Consider the following 23,572-nt stretch of genomic DNA (forward strand, 5'->3'; position numbering starts at 1 on the left):
CTCCTTCTGCTGACCTTAGGCCTCATCTGTTCTTCTTTTTCCAATTTCGATAACTGTGACATTAGGCCATTCATTTGGGATTGTTCTTCCTTTTTTAAATATGCCTGGATTGCTATATACTTTCCTCTTAAGACTGTTTTTGCTGCGTCCCACAGAAGTTGGGGCTTTGTGTTATTGTTGTTATTTGTTTCCATGTATTGCTGGATGTCCATTTTATTTTGGTTGTTGCTCCATTGATTATTTAGGAGCATGTTGTTAAGTCTCCATGTGTTTGTGAGCATTTTTGCTTTCTTTTCACAATTTATTTCTAGTTTTATACCTTTGTGGTCTGAAAAGTTGGTTGATAGGATTTCAGTCTTTTGGAATTTACTGAGGCTCTTTTTGTGGCCTAGTATGTGGTCTCTTCTGGAGAATGTTTCAGGTGGACTTGAGAAGAATGTGTATCCTGTTGCTTTTGGATGTAGAGTTCTATAGATGTCTATAGATGTCATCTGTTCTAGTGTGTTGTTCAGTGCCTCTGTGTCCTTACTTTTTTTGTGTCTGGTGGATCTGTCCTTTGGAGTGCGTGGTGTGTTAAAGTCTCCCATAATGAATGCATTGCATTCTATTTCTTCCTTTAATTCTGTTAGTATTTGTTTCACATATATTTTTGCTCATGTATTGGGTGCATATATGTTTATAATGGTTATATCCTCTTGTTGGACTGAGCCCTTTATCATTATGTAATGTCCTTCTTTATCTCTTGTTACTTTCTTTGTTTTGAAGTCTATTTTGTCTGATACTAGTACTGCAACACCTGCTTTTTTCTCCCTGTTGTTTGCATGGAACATCTTTTTCCATCCCTTGACTTTTAATCTGTCATGTCTTTTGGTTTGAGGTGAGTCTCTTGTAAGCAGCATACAGATGGGCCTTGCTTTTTTATCCATTCTATTACTCTGTGTCTTTTGATTGGTGTGTTCAGTCCATTTACATTTAGGGTGATTATTGAAATATATGTACTTATTGCCATTGCAGGCTTTAGATTCTTGGTTACCAAATGTTCAGTGTTAGCTTCTTTACTGCCTTACTGTCTAACTTAACTCGCTTATTGAGCTATTATAAACACAGTCTGATGATTATTTCTCTCCCTTTTTATTCCTCCTCCTCCATTCTTCATATGTTAGGCATTTTGTTCTGTGCTCTTTTTAGGAATGCTCCCATCTAGAGCAGTCCCTCTAAAATACCCTGTAGAGGTTCTTTGTGGGAGTCAAATTCCTTCAACTTTTGCTTGTCTGGGAATTGTTTAATCCTTCCTTCATAGTTAAACGATAATCATGCTTGATACAGTATCCTTGGTTCAAGGCCCTTCTGTTTCATTGCATTAAATATATCATGCCATTCTCTTCTGGCTTGTAAGTTTTCTGTTGAGAAGTCTGATGATAGCCTGATGGGTTTTCCTTTGTAGGTGACCTTTTTTTCTCTCTCTGGCTGCCTTTAATACTCTGTCCTTGTCCTTGATCTTTGCCATTTTAATTATTATGTGTCTTGATGTTGTCCTCTTCGGGTCCATTCTGTTGGGATTTCTGTGTGCTTCCGTAGTCTGAGCAACTATTTCCTCCCCCAGTTTGGGCAAGTGCTCAGCAATTATTTCTTCAAAGACACTTTCTATCCCATTTTCTCTCTCTTCTTCTTCTGGGACCCCTATAATGCGGATATTGTTCCTTTTGGATTGGTCACACAGTTCTCTTAATATTGTTTCATTCCTGGAGATCCTTTTATCTCTCTCTGTGTCAGCTTCTATGCATTCCTTTTCTCTGGTTTGTATTCCATCAATGGCCTCTTACATCTTATCCATTCTCCTTATAAATCCTTCTAGATACTGTTTCACTTCTGTAATCTCCCTCTGGACGTCATCCCTTATCTCTTGTATATTTCTCTGCAGCTCCGTCAGCATGTTTATGATTTTTATTTTGAATTCTTTTTCAGGAAGACTGGTTAGGTCTATCTCCTTCTCAGAGGTTGTTATTTTGGTGTGTATCAAATTCTTCTGCCTTTTCATGGCGATAGAGATAGTTTGTGGAGCTGGCGCAAGTGATAGCTGGGAGAACGTCCCTTCTTGTTGGTTTGTGGCCTTCCTTTCCTGGGAGAACAGAAACCTCTAGCGGCTTGTGCTGGGCAGCTGTGCACAGACGGGGCTTCTGATTGTTGCCCAGCCACTATGGAGTTTAGCTCCGTGTCTGCTGTGGGTGTGGCCTGCCTTGGGCTGCTGCTCCGATATAGCGGAGCCGCGTCAGAGGGGAAACGACTGGGAGGCTGTTTATCTCCATGAGGGGCCTCCGATCTGCCCTGCTGCCCAGGGATTTAGAGTGCCCAGAGTTCCCTGGGATTCCCAGCTGCTGGGCTAAGTGTCCCGGGATGCTTCATTCCAGCTGTAGGGTCCCTGTCCCTTTAAGACTTTCAAAAAGCACTCGCTTTTATTTGTCCCATGGGCACTGGCTGTGGGGACCCGCTCACAGGTCTTACTGTCCTGTTTCCCTAGTTTCCAGCACCCTGCGCACGCACTGTATCTGCACTGGTGCGGATGGCTAGGGCTGGCTATTTAGCAGTCCTGGGCTCCCTCTCCCTCCCGCTCTGACTCCTCTCCTCCTGCCGGGAGCTGGAGGGAGGGGCGCTTGGGTCCTGCCTGGCTGCGGCTTGTATCTTACCACCTTTGGGAGGCGCTGGATTCTTGCAGGTGTGGATGAGTCTGGCTGTTGTCCTGTGTCTTCTGGTGTCTTTTTTTAGGAAGTGTTGTATTTGTTGTATTTTCAAAAATATATGTGGTTTTGGAAGGAGATTCCCGCTGCTCTACTCAACGCCACCATCTTGGCTCCACCCTCCAACCTGCTTTTAATACCCTCCATCGTGCTCTTCAACAATTGGATTTCCAACCTGAATTTATTCCTGAGTTCTTGGATGTCTTTCTGTACCTCCATTAGGATGTTGATGATTTTAATTTTGAACTCCCTTTCAGGAAGAGTCACAAGGCCCATATCATTTAAATCTTTCTCAGGAGTTGTATTAATAATTTTACTCTGGACCAGGTTTCTTTGGCGTTTCATGTTTGTGTATGGCGCCCTCTAGTGCCCAGAAGCTCTATTCTGGAGCTGCTCAGCCCCTGAAGCAATGTCTGGGGTCGCAGGGGAGCGGTACTGGTGCCTGGGGGGAGGAAAGAGCTGTTCTCTGCTTCCCAGCTGCTGTGCCTGTCTCCACCGCCTGAACCAGTTGGCGGATCACACAGATAAAAGCTTTTGTCCCAGAGCAGCTGGATATGGATCCCTGCTTTCCACAAGTGGCCAGAATCCCAGTCTCCCCAGGAACTCCGCCTGTCCCAGCTTTCCAACCCCGTAATCAGAAGAGTATGATAAAAGCACCATGAAATGTGGGTTTGTGCTCCCAGTGCAGATCTCCGGAGCTAGGTATTCAGCAGTCCCAAGCCTTCCACTCCCTCCCTGCTCAGTTTCTCTTCCTCCTGCCGGTGAGCTGGGGTGGGGGAGGGGCTCGGGTCTCGCCGAGCCACAGCTCTGGTACGTTACCCCGTTTGGTGAGGTCTGCTCTTTTCTCCAGGTGTGTGCAGTCTGGTGCCGTCCTCTTTCCTGTTGCTTTCTCAGGATTAGTTGCGCCAACTATATTTTCTAATTGTATCCAGTTTTAGGAGGAAGCCTGTCTCTCCTCTCACACCGCTATCTTTAATTCTTTTCTGCCTGCATTTTTGACTCCAGGTCTTGGGCAAGTTATTTAACTTGTCTATACTATTGTTTTCTCATGTATAGAGTGGGCTGGTGCTAATATGATACTAATTGTGCCTTCTCATGGAGCTTTTATGAGGCCTAAATGGTATAGTCCTGATGAATCACTCATAATACTGTGTGAAATTTAGATGTTTTAGGAATGCTGGCTGCTCTTATTATTCATTAATGTAATATAATTATTGAGTGTCTCTAATATGCCAAATGCTGCTAAACATATGAAATTATGTATTTATTAATACATCATTTGTATTAATGATGTCCTTAAGAATCTTACAGTTTAGTGAGTCCATGCAAAAATGCAATGATATGCCATAAAGCTAATCTTACCAAGTTAAGTAGAGAGTAAAGGAACCAGGAAAGATTTCACAGAGCAAGTGGCATTTGAGCTGAGACCTAAAGACTGGGGAGGAATTTACAAGGGAGAAGGGCCAGCATGTACAAAGACAGTGAGGTATGTTATGTTCTGGGAATTGCTGAGGTATGGGTGATTTCAAGGTAGGGAAGGAGGCATAATGAAAATGACAAGAGATGAGGATTGGTATAGTAAACAGGTGTCAGATTTTGAATGGTTTTCATGCTAGATGAGTTTAGATTTTATCCAGTAAGTAATAGAAACTTGGAAACACTTTGGCAAAGGAAATGGCAGCCTTATAGGAGGTTAGAAAGATGGTGCTGGCTTCAGTGTGGAGAAAGGAATTGGAAAGAACCATGGTCTGGGTAGGTGAGTGTCACTGGGAGTGGGATATGGGATGAGGATTGATCAGAGTTGCACTGAATATAGACTTGTCATTTATTCTTCGAAGAACAGTTTAGGAACCATCTCCCAATAATTCTATTACCTACATTACGTGCATAGGATTGCCTACCTAGATTTTTCATAGTTATTTATCTGTCTCATTACATTGTGAGCCTGAAAGTTTTGTACCTCACTTTTGGTTAGTATCCTTTATGATACTTCAGGTAATTTCAAATTATAAGTTTGTAGTAGACTCTTATTCAGTTGAACTAAGTTGGAAGGTTGGAGTCTGACTTGACTTTGGACTTGTAAGAAGCTGGTTAGGCTTCCTTTTAAGCTTCTAACTCGGAGTAGTTTTATGACAGAGAGTGAATCAGCTCTGAGACGTGCCAGACCATTAGCTCCACAGTATGTAGCTGATTAATTTGATTCCATTACTGTGGATCTTCTGTGGTTCTGACATTTTAATAGTTGCTTGGAGTATGACTCCTGATCCAGTTATATTTTTCCTTAGGCTACCAGCTGTTCTCTAAGCCTATTTGCATGCAAATGAGAGTCCTTTGACCTTTTCCCGTTAGGGTCAAGTGGGTTAAAAAAAAAAAAAAAAAGCAAAAAAGAACCTAAGGGGTGAAAAGGCAAAATTAGGGAGAAGATGACATATGGAGTGAGAGAAAATTTGAATTTTATATCTTATTGTTCCTACTGAGAACCAAAATCTTTCCTTGTATTAAATTTACAATCTCTTGTAGAGATAGAAAATGTGTTACAGCTTCTTTAAAAAATCTGACTCACTAGACCATCCCGACTGAGATTCCTCTTGGTTCTTAATAGAGAAAAGTTCTAACAGTGGCACAATTCTCTACTTGAAGATTAAATAATTTAGTTGCGCATTCTTTAGGGTGTGCCATATGCATAAATTCAAGGTGTAACTTAAGATTTTAGCAATTTAGTAATAGCAGTTTACAATGAGCTAAGCTGGTGATGTGTCTTTTTGTAAAAACTGCTTACAAAATCTGACAGTGATAATTTGCATGACCCATATGGGGGAATAATAAATTCTGAAGTACAAGGGGAAGTTTTTCATATGAAAATAAGTTTAATTTGTATTTTTAGTTTTAGATTTGAGACAGAATTCATATTAGGATTCAGTTCAGAAAAATACTGTGAATGAAATTTCTTAATCTAAGTTTTTTGTTGGTGATCAAGAATGGGTGGGCATATTTTAGTATTTTCTGAAGGAATACTGTTTTTTTGACTGAAAATTTATGTGAAAGGCACATTTTATTATTGAATTCCATCCCATTATAAAAAGAAGAAACAGATGTAGATTGACTGTGTTTGTGCTGAGGAGTACCCCTACACTCCTAACCCTTGATGTAAACATGGGATTTTTTGGGAGAGTAAAATTATTTTCCAACTAGCCCTTGGAGACCTACCTGACCCTTCTGTGCTCAGGGTTCCCTGAAGTTATGTCTCTGTTCAGAAACCCATGGGGAAAACAGACCCTGCCGTGCCTGTGTGGATGAAATTTGGATTAATGACAAAAAAGTTTTTTCACTCTAGAGGTTCTTAATGTCATAAAGAATTATTCAAATTACGTATTTTCATTGGTTTCTTTGAACTTTGCTGAATTTATTTAAACAATTTTTTAAAATTTTGGTTATTTTTGGTTTAAATTTCCAAACTTTCTGTTTTATAAGTCTACTGGTCTTCAGTAAATGGAATTTTAATAGTTAAAAGTGGTTTGACTTTGAATTTAACTGTGATTTTGATGATGTTAATAGTCAACTACATGTAGCTTAATTTATATTTAAAGCAAGAATTTCTTGACTTTGATTAAAGGGAAAATGCTAGATGTATACTTGTTAATTTTACATCTTTCCAGCAAAAGTATTTTCATAGAAAATAAAAGATTTGGTGGAAATTTTTTCTTACACCTTAAGATTTTTATTAAGTTGCTGTTCCTGCTCACTTGGGTATGTAAATGAGGAGATTTAAGCATTAGGGGGTTGATAAGTTGTCTTTCGCTCTTGAGAATCTGTGCTAAATATGTACAGTCAATCCCCAGGTAAGAATGGGTCTGTTCTAAAAATCGTTTATAAATTAGTCATTTAAAATTCAGACTGCATCCTCTTGATTGTTTACATTTTTTTTTACCACAAGTACGAATCATTTACATAATTTAAAGCAAGTTTAAGAAAAATGAATTACAGTAACTTTCACAATCAGAAAACTTTTTTTTTTTAATTTCATACAGTGACCTCTGTCTTTTCCAAATTAAAACTGTGGGATGTTAGTACATACTGATATTTGGGTTCTGTACCTTATTTCATGTCTAATTGATGTTTTACAAATGTTGATGTGGTACAAGTGTGCCATATTATAATAAAAATCAGTATCAGCTCAGAAAGCATATTCCCAAATTATGTTAAAGCAGTAAAGGTGTGGTTATTCCTTGCAAAAACTAATTCCTTGCAAAAACTAATGTATATCAGTATTTTTCCAACTTCTTTGGATGGTTCAAGCTCAGAAATACATATTATATATGTATTTTCACATATGGTTCATGCATAAATTGAAGCAAAAAAAATTGCATGAAGGTAGTGTGAATGCACTCTGATATTCTACCCTAGTTTATTTCTTTTTGTCCCCCCAGTGCTAGTCACAGCCCAAAGAACTGATTTCATGAACACTAAAGATCCTTAGGTTGAAACACTGGTCTAAACCATAGCATAGTTTCCTCTTGTTTTATAGAACCCACTTGTTATTTGTGATGTCTGTAAAGTCATTCCAGATTTCACCTTGGGACATACAAGAACACCTTTTCCCCAATAAAGTCCCATATTAGATCTCATCCCCTGAACACAGAAGAGTAGTCGTAATGATAGGGTATGTGTCCACATGTATGTGGAGGGTATACCCCAGCAGTGGCAGAGAGAACTGAGATCTCAACAGTTTTAGTAATGGCAATGGGGAAGGCAAAATTCTTCAGTGTTCTCAAGAGAGTCAAAATTCCAGTTTGATCAGTTATAATGTCTGTTCATAAGTCAGTTGTATCCATCTTTATGTTTGAGATATACTTACGTGTCGTTATTGTGACTAGGAATCTGTATAGTAACCATAATAGTAATAATAATGAAATACTAGTCTTACTATATACTGAAATGTTTTGAGTATTGTGTATATTTTAACTTGTGCCTCTCACAACTCCTTGAAATGTTAATAAACTCAGGTATGGAGAGGTTAAATTATTAGCTTAATTAGGATCACACAGCTAATTTAGCAGGTGAGCAAACATGTTTTCTGATTACATGCATGTAAAAAATGTACAGACCATCATCTGTATGGTCTGTACCTGAATACATAATTGATTTTTTATTGTATTTTTGTTTCCCTTTGCCTGTGATTGCCATCCTTCCTCCCTCCCACCTTAAGGAAAATACCTTGATTGCGTTTCCCCAGTATTCTTTATGTAAGTGTAATATAGTTAATTTTTAAATGATAAGCACTATGTATTTATTAAATTTAATCATATATGGATATATATAATACATTGGTGAATTATTTTATTAAATAGATAAATAATTATGATTATCTTTTTCCCCAGTAGGCTTGCAATACTGTGGGTATTTTCCTAATTTTCATGGTATATTTAGGATTTATTATTTTTTTTAAAGTATATCACTGGAATGCTATGCTTTTTACATTAGCTTTGGCCAGAAGAAAAATTTATATATTTATTTTGCAGGACAAAGCTAAGCTTTTAATTGAAAACTGCTCTTCCTATCAGAAGTATTTTTTTTCATATTTTTATTGCTTGAAAGTATCCTTAATTGAAACTTCTACTTTAAGTTTCTAGATATGCCTTGTCACAGCTTTGATTAGAGTAATAACATGTGTCAACATTAATTGATAGTTTATGATGTGCTGGATACTGTTGTAAGTGCTTTTTACATGTATCAATTCATTTATATACTTGTTTCATTTTTTTCTCCATTATTTCATTTGAGAGAAATCTGAAGCATAGAAAGATTATTTGTCCATTGTCACATAACTGCTGTCTGAAGAACCAGTTTTCATACCCAGGTGCTGGACCCAGGGTCTGTGCCTTCATCTGTGATGCTGTTCTGTGTCTGGACGTTTATATTAGAAATTTGTATTATTCCTATATATAACATGTAATTTAATTATAATTATAGTGGACATTTATGTGCTAAATAACAATGTGAAAGAATTTTAGTCTAAGTAAGAACATAATACATGTTTTATTACATAAGAACATACAAACATAATACCTAAAATGTATCTTTTTACTTCGCTCTTTCTTGTAACTTCTCTCTTTCAAAAGTCTGTTGAAATAACCTGTAACATTTGTATAGAACTTAGATCTACATATTCAGATTATAATGCAGATCTCACATTATTTTGATTCTCGGTATTTATGCATTACACCTGTTCATCTTTCTCTTCTCCTTTCTGTGATACTGCCCATGTGTGTTGCCTTCAGCAGGTTAGCATGTCTGTTCAGCATGTAGTAAGCTTTCAGTCAAGTAACCTGATTTGTTTCCTAACGTCTGGTCAGTGCAGAGGTCTCATATGAGGGCCTGTAGTAAAGTAGAGGTTTTGTTGTGTTCTACATGTGTGGTACCCTTTTCAGATTATCTTCTCTGAGAGGAAAGATGAAAATGCCGTAGATTCTTAAGCATATTATTTTGCCTTTTTAGGATATTTTTAAAAGAACTGTCAAATCTGAAAATTCCTTTCAATACATGGGTATACATATTGAAAGTAAAGTACAAAAATACTAAATCTTAAATGATGAATACTTCTTTTGCTGCAGACCAATGATAAACATTTTTTTTGTACATTTTAAGGTTTTATTAAAGTTCGGAGAATTTGCCAACAGAATTTTAAACAAATTTCTCTAAACTCTTGAGTTTTAAAATGTGTAAACATTAATTGATTTTTTAAAATGACCTAAGTTTTCAAGAAAAGCAGTAAGCTCAAAGTAAGTCTTTGAGGTTTACCAGAAATAAACATTTAGGTAAACTTTTTTCTATTTTTGTGTGCGGGTGTGTGTATTAAATATGCTGTTAACATTGAGATTTTATTCCACTGTCAAATTTCAATCACTATGTATTAAATGTACCGAATTTAATTTAAATCTCTCTCTTTTTATAGGGAAATATGAAAGCCACACACGTGTTCACACAGGTGAGAAGCCCTTTGAGTGTGATATCTGTCACCAGCGCTATTCAACAAAGTCTAACCTAACTGTTCACAGAAAGAAGCACAGTAATGAGACAGAATTTCATAAGAAGGAGCACAAGTGCCCTTATTGTAACAAACTTCATGCGAGCAAGAAGACTTTAGCCAAGCATGTTAAGAGGCAAGTATTATCTTGCTTCTGTACTTACGTCATTTTATCTTCTGATTTAAATTTGTAGTAAGCTACAAACATCTAAGGAGTGCTTCTCCAGTTCTTTACTACTTAGCGTTTTGCAGACTACAAATTTATTAAGAGCAGTAAATGTCACTTTGCTCATATTTTTTTATTAGTGCTATAGAGATGAAGTTTTTGGATGATGAAACAAGAGCTATGGTCTATACCACAGAAGTGTAATATGACAGCATTCTGGTTATCCTGTTCTTCCTTTTGGGTTTGGACTAGTATATTTTCAAAATACAAGCTTTCAGAACTGTAGGAAACTTATTACTCATGTTTAACTTTGTTTTAATATATAAAAATTTATGAGAGAGTATTTAGTATAGTATTGCATATTTAACTCTTAAGAAATTAAATTTACTGGAATCTGGACTAAAAAATACCAGGTGATTTACTTTGAAGATTATCTGAATAGCAAGCTTCCTGAGTGTATTTAAAATATGATTAGACTTCTCTTTGACTTATTTCTGCTTCAACTTAGGCATACACATTCATTTATTAATATGAAAACTGTATTCTTCAAGTATTCATATGTGCCTATCTCTTTAAAAAAGGAACAGTGCTTGATTCTTATTACTGTCAACAGATCATATGGAATATTGACTTAACTAATGCAGTCTTTTCCTAATAATATGTTTATTTTTCTCTCATAGATTTCATCCTGAAAATGCACAGGAATTTATTTCTATTAAGAAGACTAAGAGTGAAAGTTGGAAATGTGATGTAAGAGCTTTTGGTTTGTAGTAGAAAACCAAAATAAATGTAATGTTACCTTTTGGGAAAGTAATTGGATTTTAAAGTAATATAAATGTAGCTTTTCTCACTTTTAGAATTTTTCTTTTATACAAAGTTATCCTAATATTTTTGTAAATTATGCTTGCTATGGGTTAGTTTTTGGAGGATGGACCTGAGAAATAGAGATCCTAGTTTTTATTTTTAGTGTGATCACTGTACCATATATTTATATTTGTGTAGATAAACTGGCATTACTGTTGCACAGAGTGTAAATGTTAGAATTTTACCTCCATTTCTGGTTACCTGTTGCTACATAACAAACCATCTCAAAACTTAGTGCTGTTAAACAACCATTTTACTATATCTCACCATTTTGTAGGTCAGTAGTGTAAACTCGGGCAGGACTTTGTTAGGTAATAATTCTCTTGTACATGGTGTCAGCTGATGGTCAGATCTGGTTTGGTTGGGGCCCTTCGAGTGGTTCGCTCACATGGCTAGCAACTTGGTACTGGGCCAAGGGTAACAATTCCAGGCTGAGGGCCCCAATTCTTCTCCATGTTTGTCTCTGTGAGATGACTAGGGCTTCTTGCCAGCATGGCAGTGAAGCTCCCAAAAGCCTAGGTTTTTTACGGCCTAGTCTCAGGAATCCCAGAGCATCAGCTCCAGCACATTCTGTTGATCAAAGCAGTCACTACAGCCAGAGCAGGTTATGGGAGTGGAGTTAGTTTCCATTTGTCAGTGGTGGGCTTTGCAGAGAATATGTAGGTACCATTGTTCTACTACATCCCCTAAAGTAATGCTTCATTATTTAGGTGAGTAGTGTTTATAGTCACCAGCCATCCTGCCTTCCTTACTCCCAGACTTAGTTATATACAGGTGAAACTAGTTCCATCAACGCTTCACTTTATTGTGCTTCACAGGTAAACCTGCATAAAGCAGGTCAGTCAGCACCTTCTTTTCCAGCAGCTCACTTTGTATCTCTGTCACATTTTGGTTATTCTCCCAATATTTCATACTTTCTCACTATTACTCTGTTTGCTATGGTGATCTGTGATCAGTGATCTTTGATGTTACTTTTATAATTGTTTTGGGATGCCCATATAAGAGCAAATGTAGTCAATCGACATGTGTCTGACTGCTCCACCAACCAGCTGCCCCTCATCTCTCATCCTCTCCTCGGGTCTTCCTATTTCCTGAGACATAACAATATTGAAATTATGCCAATTAACAATCCTACAGTGGCCTCTTAAGTGTTCAAGTGAAAGGAAGAGTCATGCATCTCTCACTTTAGGTCAACAATTAGATATGCTTCAGCTTAGCAAGGATACCACAATCAGAGCTGAGATAGCCTGAAAGCTGAGCTTCTTGCTCCAAACAGTCAGCCAAGTTGTGAACACAAAGGAGAAATTCTTGAAGGAAAATACAATTGCTTCTCCAGTGAACATAAGAACGATAAAGTGAAATAGCCTTATTGCTGATATGGAGAAAGTTCTAGCGGTCTGGATAGAAGATCAAACCAGTCACAACACTGCCTTAAGACAAAACCTAATCCAGAGTAAGGCCCTAATTCTCCACAATTCTAGGAAGGCTGAGAGAGGTGAGGAGGCTGCAGAAGAAAAGTTGGAAGCCAGCAGAGGCTGTTTCATGAGGCTTAGGAAAGAAGTGTCTCCATAACATAAAAGTGCAGGTGATGCAGCAGGTGCTGATGGATAAGCTGCAGCAAGTTACCCAGAAGATCTAGCTGAGATCATTAATGAAGGTGGCTACACTGAACAACAGATTTTTAATGTAATGAAACACCTTTATATTGGAGGAAGATAATCATCTAAGACTTTAATAGCTAGAGAGGAGAAGTCAATGACTGGCTTCACAGCTTCAAAGGACAGGTGACTCTTGTTAAAACTGCTGGTGACTTTTAGTTGAAACCAATGCTTTACCATTCAAAAATCCTAAGGACCTCAAGAATTAATGCTAAACCTTTTTATAGTCTTAAATGGAACCACAAAGCCTGGACAGATGTGACAGTATATCTGTTTACAACATGGTTTACTGAATATTTTAAGCACACTTGAGACTTACTGTTCATGATGAGATTCTTTTAAAATATTCCTGCTCATTGACAGTTCACTTGGTCCCCCAAGAGCTCGGATGGAGATGGACAGTGAGGTTCCTGCTGTTTTCATGCTGCTGACCACAAGTCAGTTCTGCGGCCCATGGATCAAGGACCCATGTTGACTTTCAAGTCTTTTCCTTGAGGAAACCCATTTCGTAAAGCTACAGCTGCCATAGTGTGATTCCGCTGATGGATCTGGGCAAAGTACATTGAAAACCTTCTGGAAAGGATTTGCCCTTCTAGATGCCACTGACAACGTCTGTGATTCTTGGGAAGAGTTTTGTCAAAACACCAACATGAACAGGAGTTTGGGAGAAGTTGACTCCAACCCTCATGGATGACTTTGAGGGGGTTCAAGACTTCATGGAGGAAGTAACTACAAATGTGGTGGAAACAGCCAGAGAACTAGAATTAGAAGTGGAGCCTGAAGATGGGACTGAATGGCTGCATCTCATGATAAACCTCTAATGGATGGGGAGTTACTTTTTATGGATGAGCAAGTAAAGTGGTTTCTTGAGATGGAATCTACTCCTGGTGAAGATGCTGTGAAGACTGTTGACATGACAACAAAGGTTTTAGAATATTACATATGTTTGGTTGATTAATAAGCAGTGGGGTGGAGAAGATTGTCTCCAATTTTGAAAGAAGTTTTATGTGGATAAAATGCTGTCAAACAGCATCATATGCTATAGAGAAATTGTTTATGAAAGGAAGAGTCAATCGATGTGGCAAACTTCATTATTTTAAGAAATTGCCACAAACAACCAATGTTCAGCACCACCACCGTGATCAGTTAGCCATCAGATCAATCTAAGGGTGAGCAAGACTCTCCACCAGCAAAAAGATTCCAACTCACTGAGGGCTCAAGTGATGATTAACATTTATCAATTAAGTATTTTTTAATTGACATATGTACAAAGACTTAGTATTATATAAACATAAGTTTTATATGCACTGGGAAACAAAAAATTCACTTGCCTCCCTTTATTGAGATGATCTGGAACTGAACCTGCAATCTCACTGAGGTGTCATATATACATCAAAATTCTCCTTTTTTCTGCTATTTTAGGAATTCAAGTTAATTCCTTCTAGGAATTGAAGTTAATTATTATTTGGATGTACATTCATTGGTTTCTTCTCCTTACTAAGTTTCATCATCCTCAGCTATAAAATGATGGTAACAATTCCATCTACTTCATAGGATTACTGTGAGAAATAAGTGATCCATGAAGCACTTAGCATGGTGTCTGGCAGAGACATATTGTTGTGTGTTATTACAGCAGCCCCTCCATCTTCTAAGTCCAGGGCCTGCAAACTTCTTTAAATAGCTGTGTCTCTTCCTTCTGACCACTTTGAGGTAAACTTTAAAATTATTTTTCTGTGGCTTCTTACTCCTATTCCTAATTAAATGTATGACAATAATGGTAAAACTTTTTATTCATGACATATAAGTGATTTAAGATAAAAATGTAATGGATTAAAAAAAAAGGTAATGGATTTAGAAATCTTGACTAGAATTAAGATTACTCTGTGATCTTAGAAATTAGCCAGTTAGAAATGTAAGGAGCTGAGATTCAGTTACTTCTAAAATAATTCCTTATTATAATTTCTCCAAGGCATCTTTTCTGCACAGTTAGAATTTGATTATATATTTGCTAAGTTTTCTGTTGGGAAAAATTTCTCAATTATTTGAACTTATGTGTTTATTTCTCATCATGTGTTTGTATTTTAATTTTTTAATTCAGCTTCCCTTACAGTTTATGTGCATTTTCTTTTAGATTTGTAAGAAATCTTTTACTCGAAGACCACACTTAGAGGAACATATGATTCTGCATTCTCAGGATAAACCCTTCAAGTGTACCTATTGTGAAGAACATTTCAAGTCACGATTTGCACGGTTAAAGCATCAAGAAAAGTTCCATCTGGGTAAGTAAATTACTTTTTCTAAAAGCGGTCATAGCAATTACTGATGCACATCATGCTGGGGGGCCTGCTGGTGTTGAACCACTTAAGAGAAGGAAGTCATGTGAATTGAGAGGATTATTGGATTTGCTGTGGTTCCTGGAGATGAGTAAATATATGTATTATTTTTGGTAACATTAGGTGTCTTTGGTCATAAACTGCATTTTTTCATAGTTGATTGTTGGGTAGGTTTGTGAGTGCTTGAGATAAGGAATTTTTGTTTTGGAAAAAAACTCATTTTTCAGGGAGTGCAGTAAATTAGTATATTTTGACTTAAACATATTTGATGTGTTCTGTCCTTAATACCTATGGCCAAGGTGGAGACTTACGTTCTGGACAGTAGTACTATTAGGTACATTTATGACAATTAATACCAATAATGAATTATCATTCTAAATAGAGGCCTTTCCTTGTCCTATTAGATGTTTTTATTGACAACTTGGATAAAAAATGTATTTCACACTTAGGAAATTTGTAGATGACATAGAGCTGGCAGGAGTAGTTGATACAGCAGAAAATAAAAATTCTAAAAAAAAATCCTTGTGCTATACAGAAGGTTAAAGCAAATTAGGTTAAAATTAGTAAAAAAACACAAAGTCATCAACATGGGAATGATCTGACTTTTAGTCATTGGGGATTGCAGAACTTTAAAGTGGTACAGAATCCAAACTCCATATTTTATAGACAGGCTTAAAGCAGAAACTATTAAGTAATGCCATACGACTGACAAAAACCACTATCATTTTTATCTGTATTACTTAAAATGTATTGTTCAGTATTAGGTAATTGATTTTAAATTGATCTGGAATATTGCATTTATTTCTGAATACCATATTCAAGATGGATATTCACAAATATACATATATGCTACAGGTGGGTAATTATGGTGTCATAGGGCACATAAAACTCTTAAAATCATGTTAAGTGAAAAACTTTTAGACCTCGAAATACTATGTCTGGGAAAGGGAGACAGCAGCTCTCTTCAAATACTTTCCAGGCCTCACTGTGCAATAAGGAATACTTCATCTTTGTAGCTCTAATATATAAGCCTAGTGGAAGGTTATCTTTTTAGCTTAGCCCTTTCTGAGTTGCCTTTAATAAATTGTTCCATCACAGGATTTCATTACAGCATTCCTAAGAAGCCATCATAGAAACAGGTTTTATTATTACCAGAACCATAATTGAGACATTTCCATGTTTGTCTGTTGTGTGTGAGAAATTTCTTTAGCATTAGTTCCAGGAAGAAACAATTTCTACTGGGGAATTGGTAGGCTTCTTCCTTTTTTAAAATGAAAACCACAGGTAATTTTTCTTTGTAGAAACAGCAAAATATAAGAATTTTTGTGATTAACATATTTCCTTCTTTCTCATTGTTCCTGATTTTCTATTTCAACTTTCATTAAATACATCATTTAGTAAATAAATAGACATTCTAAGAACATTGAGTGGAAATTGCAAGGTTTAGTTTCAATATAGAAATTTTTTAAGTATTGGAATCTAAAACTTTAAGTAACTTGTACAATGTTTACTCCCATCAATGAAAGTATATGAGCAGGTGCTGAATAGATCAGTGGTTATACTTGTTAAAGAGCATTTCTGAGGTGTCTGAACTAGGTTTTTATGACTTGATATTAGAAGATTATTTTTCTATCAAGCTCTAGGGTATCATTCAGGAGAGGTATTCCAGAAACACTGGGCAGTAAGGTTTATACCCTGCTAATGAAAGTTTGTTGAGGAAAATACCCACAGGAGTACATTCACCAACAAGTGGAGTAGATATTTATTGAGGGACTGCTAACTGTATCATCAGCTCCGTGTTAGGGTCTGGGGATGATCTTCCTGCCAAGTTAAATTACTGCCCACTGGGTAATCAAAGCAGCAGATGAATCATTACATTATAATGCTGTGCCCACATAAATCTTTTACAAATGATTAATCGGTATGATTTTTAATAAGAGTTGACATTTATTAGGTTAGGTTGAGTTTGCCCAGAAGAAGAGTTTAATAGGTATGACATGATAGAGAAATGCAAGTTATAAGACTTTATATCCAGGCTTTTCAAGTCTGCTGTAGCCACTCCTTGTGAGCTGGTACAGCCTCATTTATGAAACAGGATTAACATCTGCCTCATAAATATTGTTGTGAGGATTGAATGAGATCATCTATATCAAGTGCTAAGTGTAGAACCAGGCATAGTTTGCTTTGCTTTCTGTTTCTCTCAATATATTATCATTTCTATATTATAATTATCAGTATTTTAAAACTTTTGAGAAGTATGGTTTGTGAAATAAACATGTAGCTTTGCATTTTGACCATCATTTCTGAAAAAAATAGGATACTGCTTTGAGTATTTATATATACATATATTTAGCTTCCCTTGTATCCTGTCTCAATACTTTCGTTCCCTTGATCACTGTCTACTTTACATAAGTGGTTCAGGTCTGTGGTGTGGCCCAAGAATTTGCATCTAATCAGTTTCCAGGTGATTCTGATCTGATGGTCCAGGTACCACATGCCTTAGAATTATTGCTTTAGTGTTTTCAAAGATGCTCATACTACCTACATTAGGATATGTATTTTGCAAATTGGAGGTAGAGATAACTAAAATATAATCTGAATGGTTAGGGGAGAAGAATTTTTTATCTCTAAAAAAGTCAAATCTTCTAACTCTGTCCTATCTAGAGAATTGGCATGAAAATCTACTTTAGCTTAAGTCTCCAGCTTTAGCTTCAAAAGTAAAAGTACAGAGGTTTAGCTGCATGCAGAACTGGAGATGTCCAGTACAGGGAAGAATGGAGTGGGCATTTCCTTTGAAGAACCCTTGTGAGCATCGAACACGAGTTGAGTGCTGCTCTAACGCTCAGCTGGAGCCTTCAGTGACACGTCTTGGTACTTCTGCATGAAAAATGTCACTGGTGTTTCACTCTCCACATAACACATTTCCTGTAATATGCTCCTCTTGGCACTTTTATTTGTTTCATGTCTTTATTTTCAACTGTGCAAATGCCGACTCTCCTGTTTCCAACTTCTTGGAGCCTTTTACAGCGTGGAGGGATGTGAGAGGAGGTGGAAGGATTGTTCATTCTTTTACTTACCCCAGTGCTAGATATGAATTAAGAATCAAATGTTTGTTAAATGAGTTAATAAATGAATAAAAGGCTCAGATCCTGTGGAAGATGAAATACTAGAGATTTTAAGTAAAAATATGTTGAAGATACTTAATACAATATACATTTTGAGATCATCTCTCATCTCTAATGTACAAAACATGTTAAAAGTCCTCCAAACTACTGTGTCTGCTGAACAATTTTACTCATAGATATGTTTCTGAATTCCAATGTCCAAATGCCATTTTCTTTCCATTGTGCTATCATGATTAATTCATTAGAATTCCTTCTTCAGTTTAATTTTTCCAAATTCTAAAAAACCTTTTTCCGAATACACAGCTTCTTTGAACTGTATCTACCAAATGTCTTTTTCATATGTCCCTTGTCTTCCTTTTGAGTCTGCCATTCAGTAGAGCTCTGTCTTCTCTTGTTTATTTGGTAATCCAGACTATTCTTGTTAATTTGGAATCCAGCTAATTGCTTTGAGAAATCTGGCTTTAATTTTGTAAGACTAAACTGAAATTGCCACTGTACTTTCAGTCTAGTCACTAAAAATTTGTGGTTATAAGGAATAACAATACATTTCTAAACCATGAACTCTCTTAAGTCCTTTGATAATTCTTCCAAACTTTCTCATTACACCCTTTTCCTGGAAATTTGGTATGTAACATTTTCTACTTTGTTCCAGTCTGATTTCAAAACTGGGAATCAGCCATTTTAGTTTATTAACTCCTCAGTTTATTCATCTCATATTAAATACCAGGCCCTATACTTAGCTCTAGGGTATAGAGATGATTGTAACCTGCCTTCTTGGAATAATCAATGTAGAGGAACAGAAAACTGTAACCAAGTAATTGCTTTGTGTTATCATGTATGTACCAATAGTGGTGAGTATTAATTTGTAATATACCTATTAAATTTAACTTAGTATCTACTCTTTAAATTTTAAATGCACACTGTTCTTTCCTGTTTAGGTCCTTTTCCATGTGATATATGTGGTCGTCAGTTTAATGACACTGGAAATTTGAAACGCCATATAGAATGTACTCATGGTGGAAAGAGGAAATGGACTTGCTTTATCTGTGGAAAATCAGTACGAGAAAGGTGAGGAAATATCTATACCCCTAGAAAAATTATAGTACTGTTACATAGAAATAATTAGCAAATATGGTTCATAAAGATTAGCGTAACACAAGATAGAAGATATTTGAATTATGCCTTAAGTTGAAATTGAGGATAAAAGAAATTATATAAAATGATATAGAAGATGATATGAAGTCATTATTTGTAGTTTTAGATGGTAAATTTAATATAGATAACATTTTGTCTCTTTGTGAAACCCCACTAAAAATACATTAAAGATTATTTGTTTATTTTGAAGATAGGGAGACCAGAAAGAGGACAAGAACAACACAGGTTAGGAAACTCGATGGACCAGTGGTAACTAACTTAGCAGATCTAAGAAAGACAAATCTCAAAGTGGCAAAGGAGAAATGGAGAACCTATTTTATATCACAGAATCTATAAAGGGTGTAGAAACTGGCAGGATCATAGACCACTGGCACTAGGGTGAAGGCAATACAGAACAGCAGGACTAGAGTAAAAACTGCTGCAGAAGGTAGATTGCCGGATGCTCTTGTTCCACTCACAAGAACCATTGCTGCCAGGTGCCTACCCCACTCCTGACTGACACGATTGAAGGCATTCTGAATGACGAAAGCAGTGAACCCCAGGCCTTATCCCACCTGACATCTTAGATTTTAGATTTTGTCTTCCAGGCAACAGACTGGAAAAGAATTCCCTGAAAATCTGAGCTACCAAAGGGCAAATACATTCCCTAGCAAATAATATACCTGAATCACAGATAGTAAAGCACAGTCATCAAGGCCCACCTAAGTTCTTTGACCCTCCCATCTCGTTTTTAGTCTGTCAACACTTAATCATGAACAGATAGTGAAGTATAACAGTACACAGAAGGAAAACCTTTAACATTGAAGATAGATTGTAACACAAACAGAAAAAATGGAATCAAACTTGAAGGAAATAAATCAGGTGGGAAGAAGAAAATTTGCAAAAAAAGGAAGTGAACAATTATTAATATCCTTAGTTGAATGTATATACTCCTTTGAACAAGAACAGGATGCCATATAAAAGAGTCACTGGCATAACAAATTAGAGCTCTTAGAAATTCAAAGCATGACAAAGTAAAGAACTTAAGGAAGGACTGAAGGACAAAGTTGACAGTCCCAAAAAGTAGAGCAAACAGATACAGAATATAAAAGAAAGACTATAACATTTGAAAACCAGGAAAGAGGTCTAGAAAAAAGAACAGAGAAAATGTGGAAAAAGATAATCACTGAAACAATTCTAGATGATTTCCCAGAAACAAAGGACATGAGTTGCCAGACCGGAATGACCCATTAAATGTTTAGGACATCGGATGAAGATAAACCTACTTTAAGGTACATCACTGTATTTCAGAACACTGGGGACACAGAAGCTTCTCTGTATGCTTTGTTTTTTTCTAGGGAAATAGGTCACATACACTGAATTAAGAATTAAAATTACTTGGACTTCTTTCTGAATAGCAATATAAAAGTAAGATGCTATAGTTGTATCTTAAAAATTCTGAAAGAAAATACTTGAACCTAGAATTCTATTCTTAGCCAACTAAAAATCAAGTCTGAGAATAATAGACACGTTTCATGATGTGAAAAAATTTGCCTGTAATGTACTCTTTCTCATGAAGCAGCTGAAGAATATGTTTCACCAGAATGAGAAAGCAAACTGGTGAAGAGAAAAACAAAGGCAATAGGAAGTAGGAATTCTAATAAAGAAGGAAGTGAAGGGAATTCCCAGGAGGATGGAGGATGGCAGTGAAAATGTCACGTTGTCATAGGTGCAGCACATAATGTAGTGGGTAGTCAGTCCACAAAGGAGCTGTAGTGAGTCTCTGGACAAGTTCCCTGCTGGTGTGTTTCTCTTTTAATTAGGGAACAGAATACTGGTGTAGGTCTGCCCCAAAATCTTTTTTTTTCTTACCATGGTAGGAATATTTAACACAAGACCTACCCTCGTAACAAACATTAAGTGGCAATACGGTATTGCTGTAGGCAGTGTTGTACCTGGATCTCCAGAACTTGCCTATCCTGTGTGACTGAGACTTTGTACCCAGTGAAAAGCAGCTCCCACTTCCCACTGCCGTACCCTGATTCTTACCTGTACTCTGCCTATCCCTGTCTTCCTGTTATCTTTATGCCTTGCTTCTGGATTAACTGAGGATGTTTGTTTCATTTCACAGAAATGTTCTTTTTCACCAATCCATGAGGTTTAGAGGTAGTTGATGTAAACTTTGTGGGAAATACCCCTGTAAGCTTAGAAGCAAACTATATGCAGTGACTTATTCACCTTAACCATATTTCTGCCAGACTTCTAGTGCCTGGCCTGTTCTGGCTTGTCAGATCCTCTGATCATGATGAACCCTATGTTTTCCTCCCACTGACATGCTGGGAAAGCCTCTTGTTAACACAGGGAAGCTACAGCCAGACTTTGGTACAGAGACTGTTCATACTGTCTTGTGGGCCCTTTACCTAATAGTGGTAATATTGTTAGGTCTGTGCTTGCTACTCAGTTTTTCAAAACTGCACACTATGTTGTGTACCAACATGTACTACATAGGTAATATAACAAAAAAAAGGGAATGCTTAACAGATGTGGTTATTTCTGAAAGAAGGAAGTAGGGGAGGTTGAAGTTGAGGAGCATGAGACATTCTGAGGAATGGAATGTTCTGTCTTCTGCATATAAGTGTTTATACTGTTCTTTAAACAGTATGTATAAATTTTATACTCTTCAGTATATAAAAATTCAGTATTTTAAAAAATTAAAAATGCCACTTTCCTAAAATAACAGATGAATATGATGGCAGAATAGGAAAATCAATAAACTATATTTATACGAGAACTTATATTTACAGATTCATAAGCTATAAAATTTATTTTGTGAATTGTATATTTTTTCCCCTTAAAGCTCTTTTTTTAAAAAATAAAACAAAACACCAATAAACCAAAAACCAGAACAACCTTTCCATATTTTTACTTTTAATTACTTAATAGATAGGGTCTAGGAATGGTTTTAAAGACACTTTGCACAAAGCTGTGTATACCTGCAGACTCATGTGTCAGGTGTTGGTGGGCTGTGTGGAAGGGCACCATCTATTGGCACAGACTGACCTTCATTTCAGGTCAGCCTTTATACCCACTGTATGTGGGATTAAAATAAGAACCAAGTGGTAATGACAGTCAGAAGCCTGCAAAGGTCAGGCATATTGCCTTTTTCATTCCTAACCCCCAAAATAACTGCCCATCCTTGCTCAATACTTTACATATGTGGGAAATCTCTGAATGTTAGAACTATAGGAAATGCTGGGGATGTATCTGGAACAGCAGGGGTTACACAGTAGCCTGTCAAATGTTCATAAATAACAAAAGTAAAGTCAGTGAATCACTGAAGTAGTAAAGTGGATTGCCAAAACAGTATTTAGTGAAAATTTATTGTGCACACACGAAGAAGACAGCTTGCAAACTGGAATCACTCAAACTAAAACATGGAGGGGGCTCATTATTACAATGAAGCTACTATAGTAAGGACACAGTGACTTTATTCTTCACAGAGATTGGTTAAAATATTAGAATTCTCTTAAATGTATGCTAACAAACTGAATAACCTAGAAGAAATGGACAACTTTCTAGAAAAATACAACCTTCCAAGGCTGACACAGGAAAAAACAGAAAATCTGAATAGACCAGTTACCAGCGATGAAATTGAATTGGTAATCAAAAAGCTACCTAAGAAGAAAACTCCTGAACCAGATGGTTTCACTGCTGAATTTTATCAAACATTGAAGACCTAATACTCATCCTCCTTAAAGTTTTCTAAAAAGTAGAAGAGGAGGGAATACTCCCAAACTTATTCTACGAGATCAGTATCACTCTAATACCAAAACCAGGCAAAAACACCACAAAAAAAAAAGAAAATTACAGACCAATATCCCTGAGGAACATCGATGTAAAAATACTCAACAAAATATTAGCAAACCGAATTAAAAAATACATCAAAAAGATCATCCATCATGATCAAGTGGGAATCACCCCAGGGATGCAAGAATGGTACAACATTAGAAAATCCATCAACATCATCTACTACATCATCAAAAAGAAGGACAAAAACCACATGATCATCTCCATAGATGCTGAAAAAGCATTTGACAAAATTCAACATCCATTCATGATAAAAACTCTCAACAAAATGGGTATAGAGGGCAAGTACCTCAAAATAAAAAAGGCCATACATGACAAACCCACAGCGAACATCATACTTAACAGTGAGAAGCTGAAAGCTTTTCCTTTAAGATCAGAAACAAGACCAGGTTGCCCACTCTCCCCACTGTTATTCAGCATAGTTCTGGAGGTCCTAGCCATGGCAATCAGAAAACACAAAGAAATAAAAGGCATCCAGATTGGCAAGGAAGAAGTTAAACTGTCCCTGTTTGCAGAATGACATGATGTTGTACATAAAAAACCCTAAAGAATGCACTCCAAAAGTACTAGAACTAATATCTGAATTCAGCAAAGTTACAGGATACAAAATTAGTACACAGAAATCTGTTGCATTTCTATACACTAACGATAAACTAGCAGAAAGAG

At 36.5% G+C, this 23,572-nt stretch overlaps 1 protein-coding gene across 1 annotated transcript in view; it reads left to right on the forward strand.

Moving 5' to 3' along the window:
• Window positions 1-23,572, forward strand: part of ZBTB41 (zinc finger and BTB domain containing 41) — a 66,170-nt gene that overhangs the window by 11,928 nt on the left and 30,670 nt on the right. Inside the window, exons 3-6 of the mRNA XM_036909437.2 lie at window positions 9,688-9,895; window positions 10,606-10,675; window positions 14,579-14,726; window positions 18,844-18,973. Of these exons, the coding sequence (XP_036765332.2) occupies window positions 9,688-9,895; window positions 10,606-10,675; window positions 14,579-14,726; window positions 18,844-18,973 (556 nt within the window). The remainder of the gene's footprint in view (window positions 1-9,687; window positions 9,896-10,605; window positions 10,676-14,578; window positions 14,727-18,843; window positions 18,974-23,572) is intronic.

The sequence above is a fragment of the Manis pentadactyla genome, chromosome 9, assembly GCF_030020395.1.
Source record: "Manis pentadactyla isolate mManPen7 chromosome 9, mManPen7.hap1, whole genome shotgun sequence".
NCBI lineage: Eukaryota > Metazoa > Chordata > Mammalia > Pholidota > Manidae > Manis > Manis pentadactyla.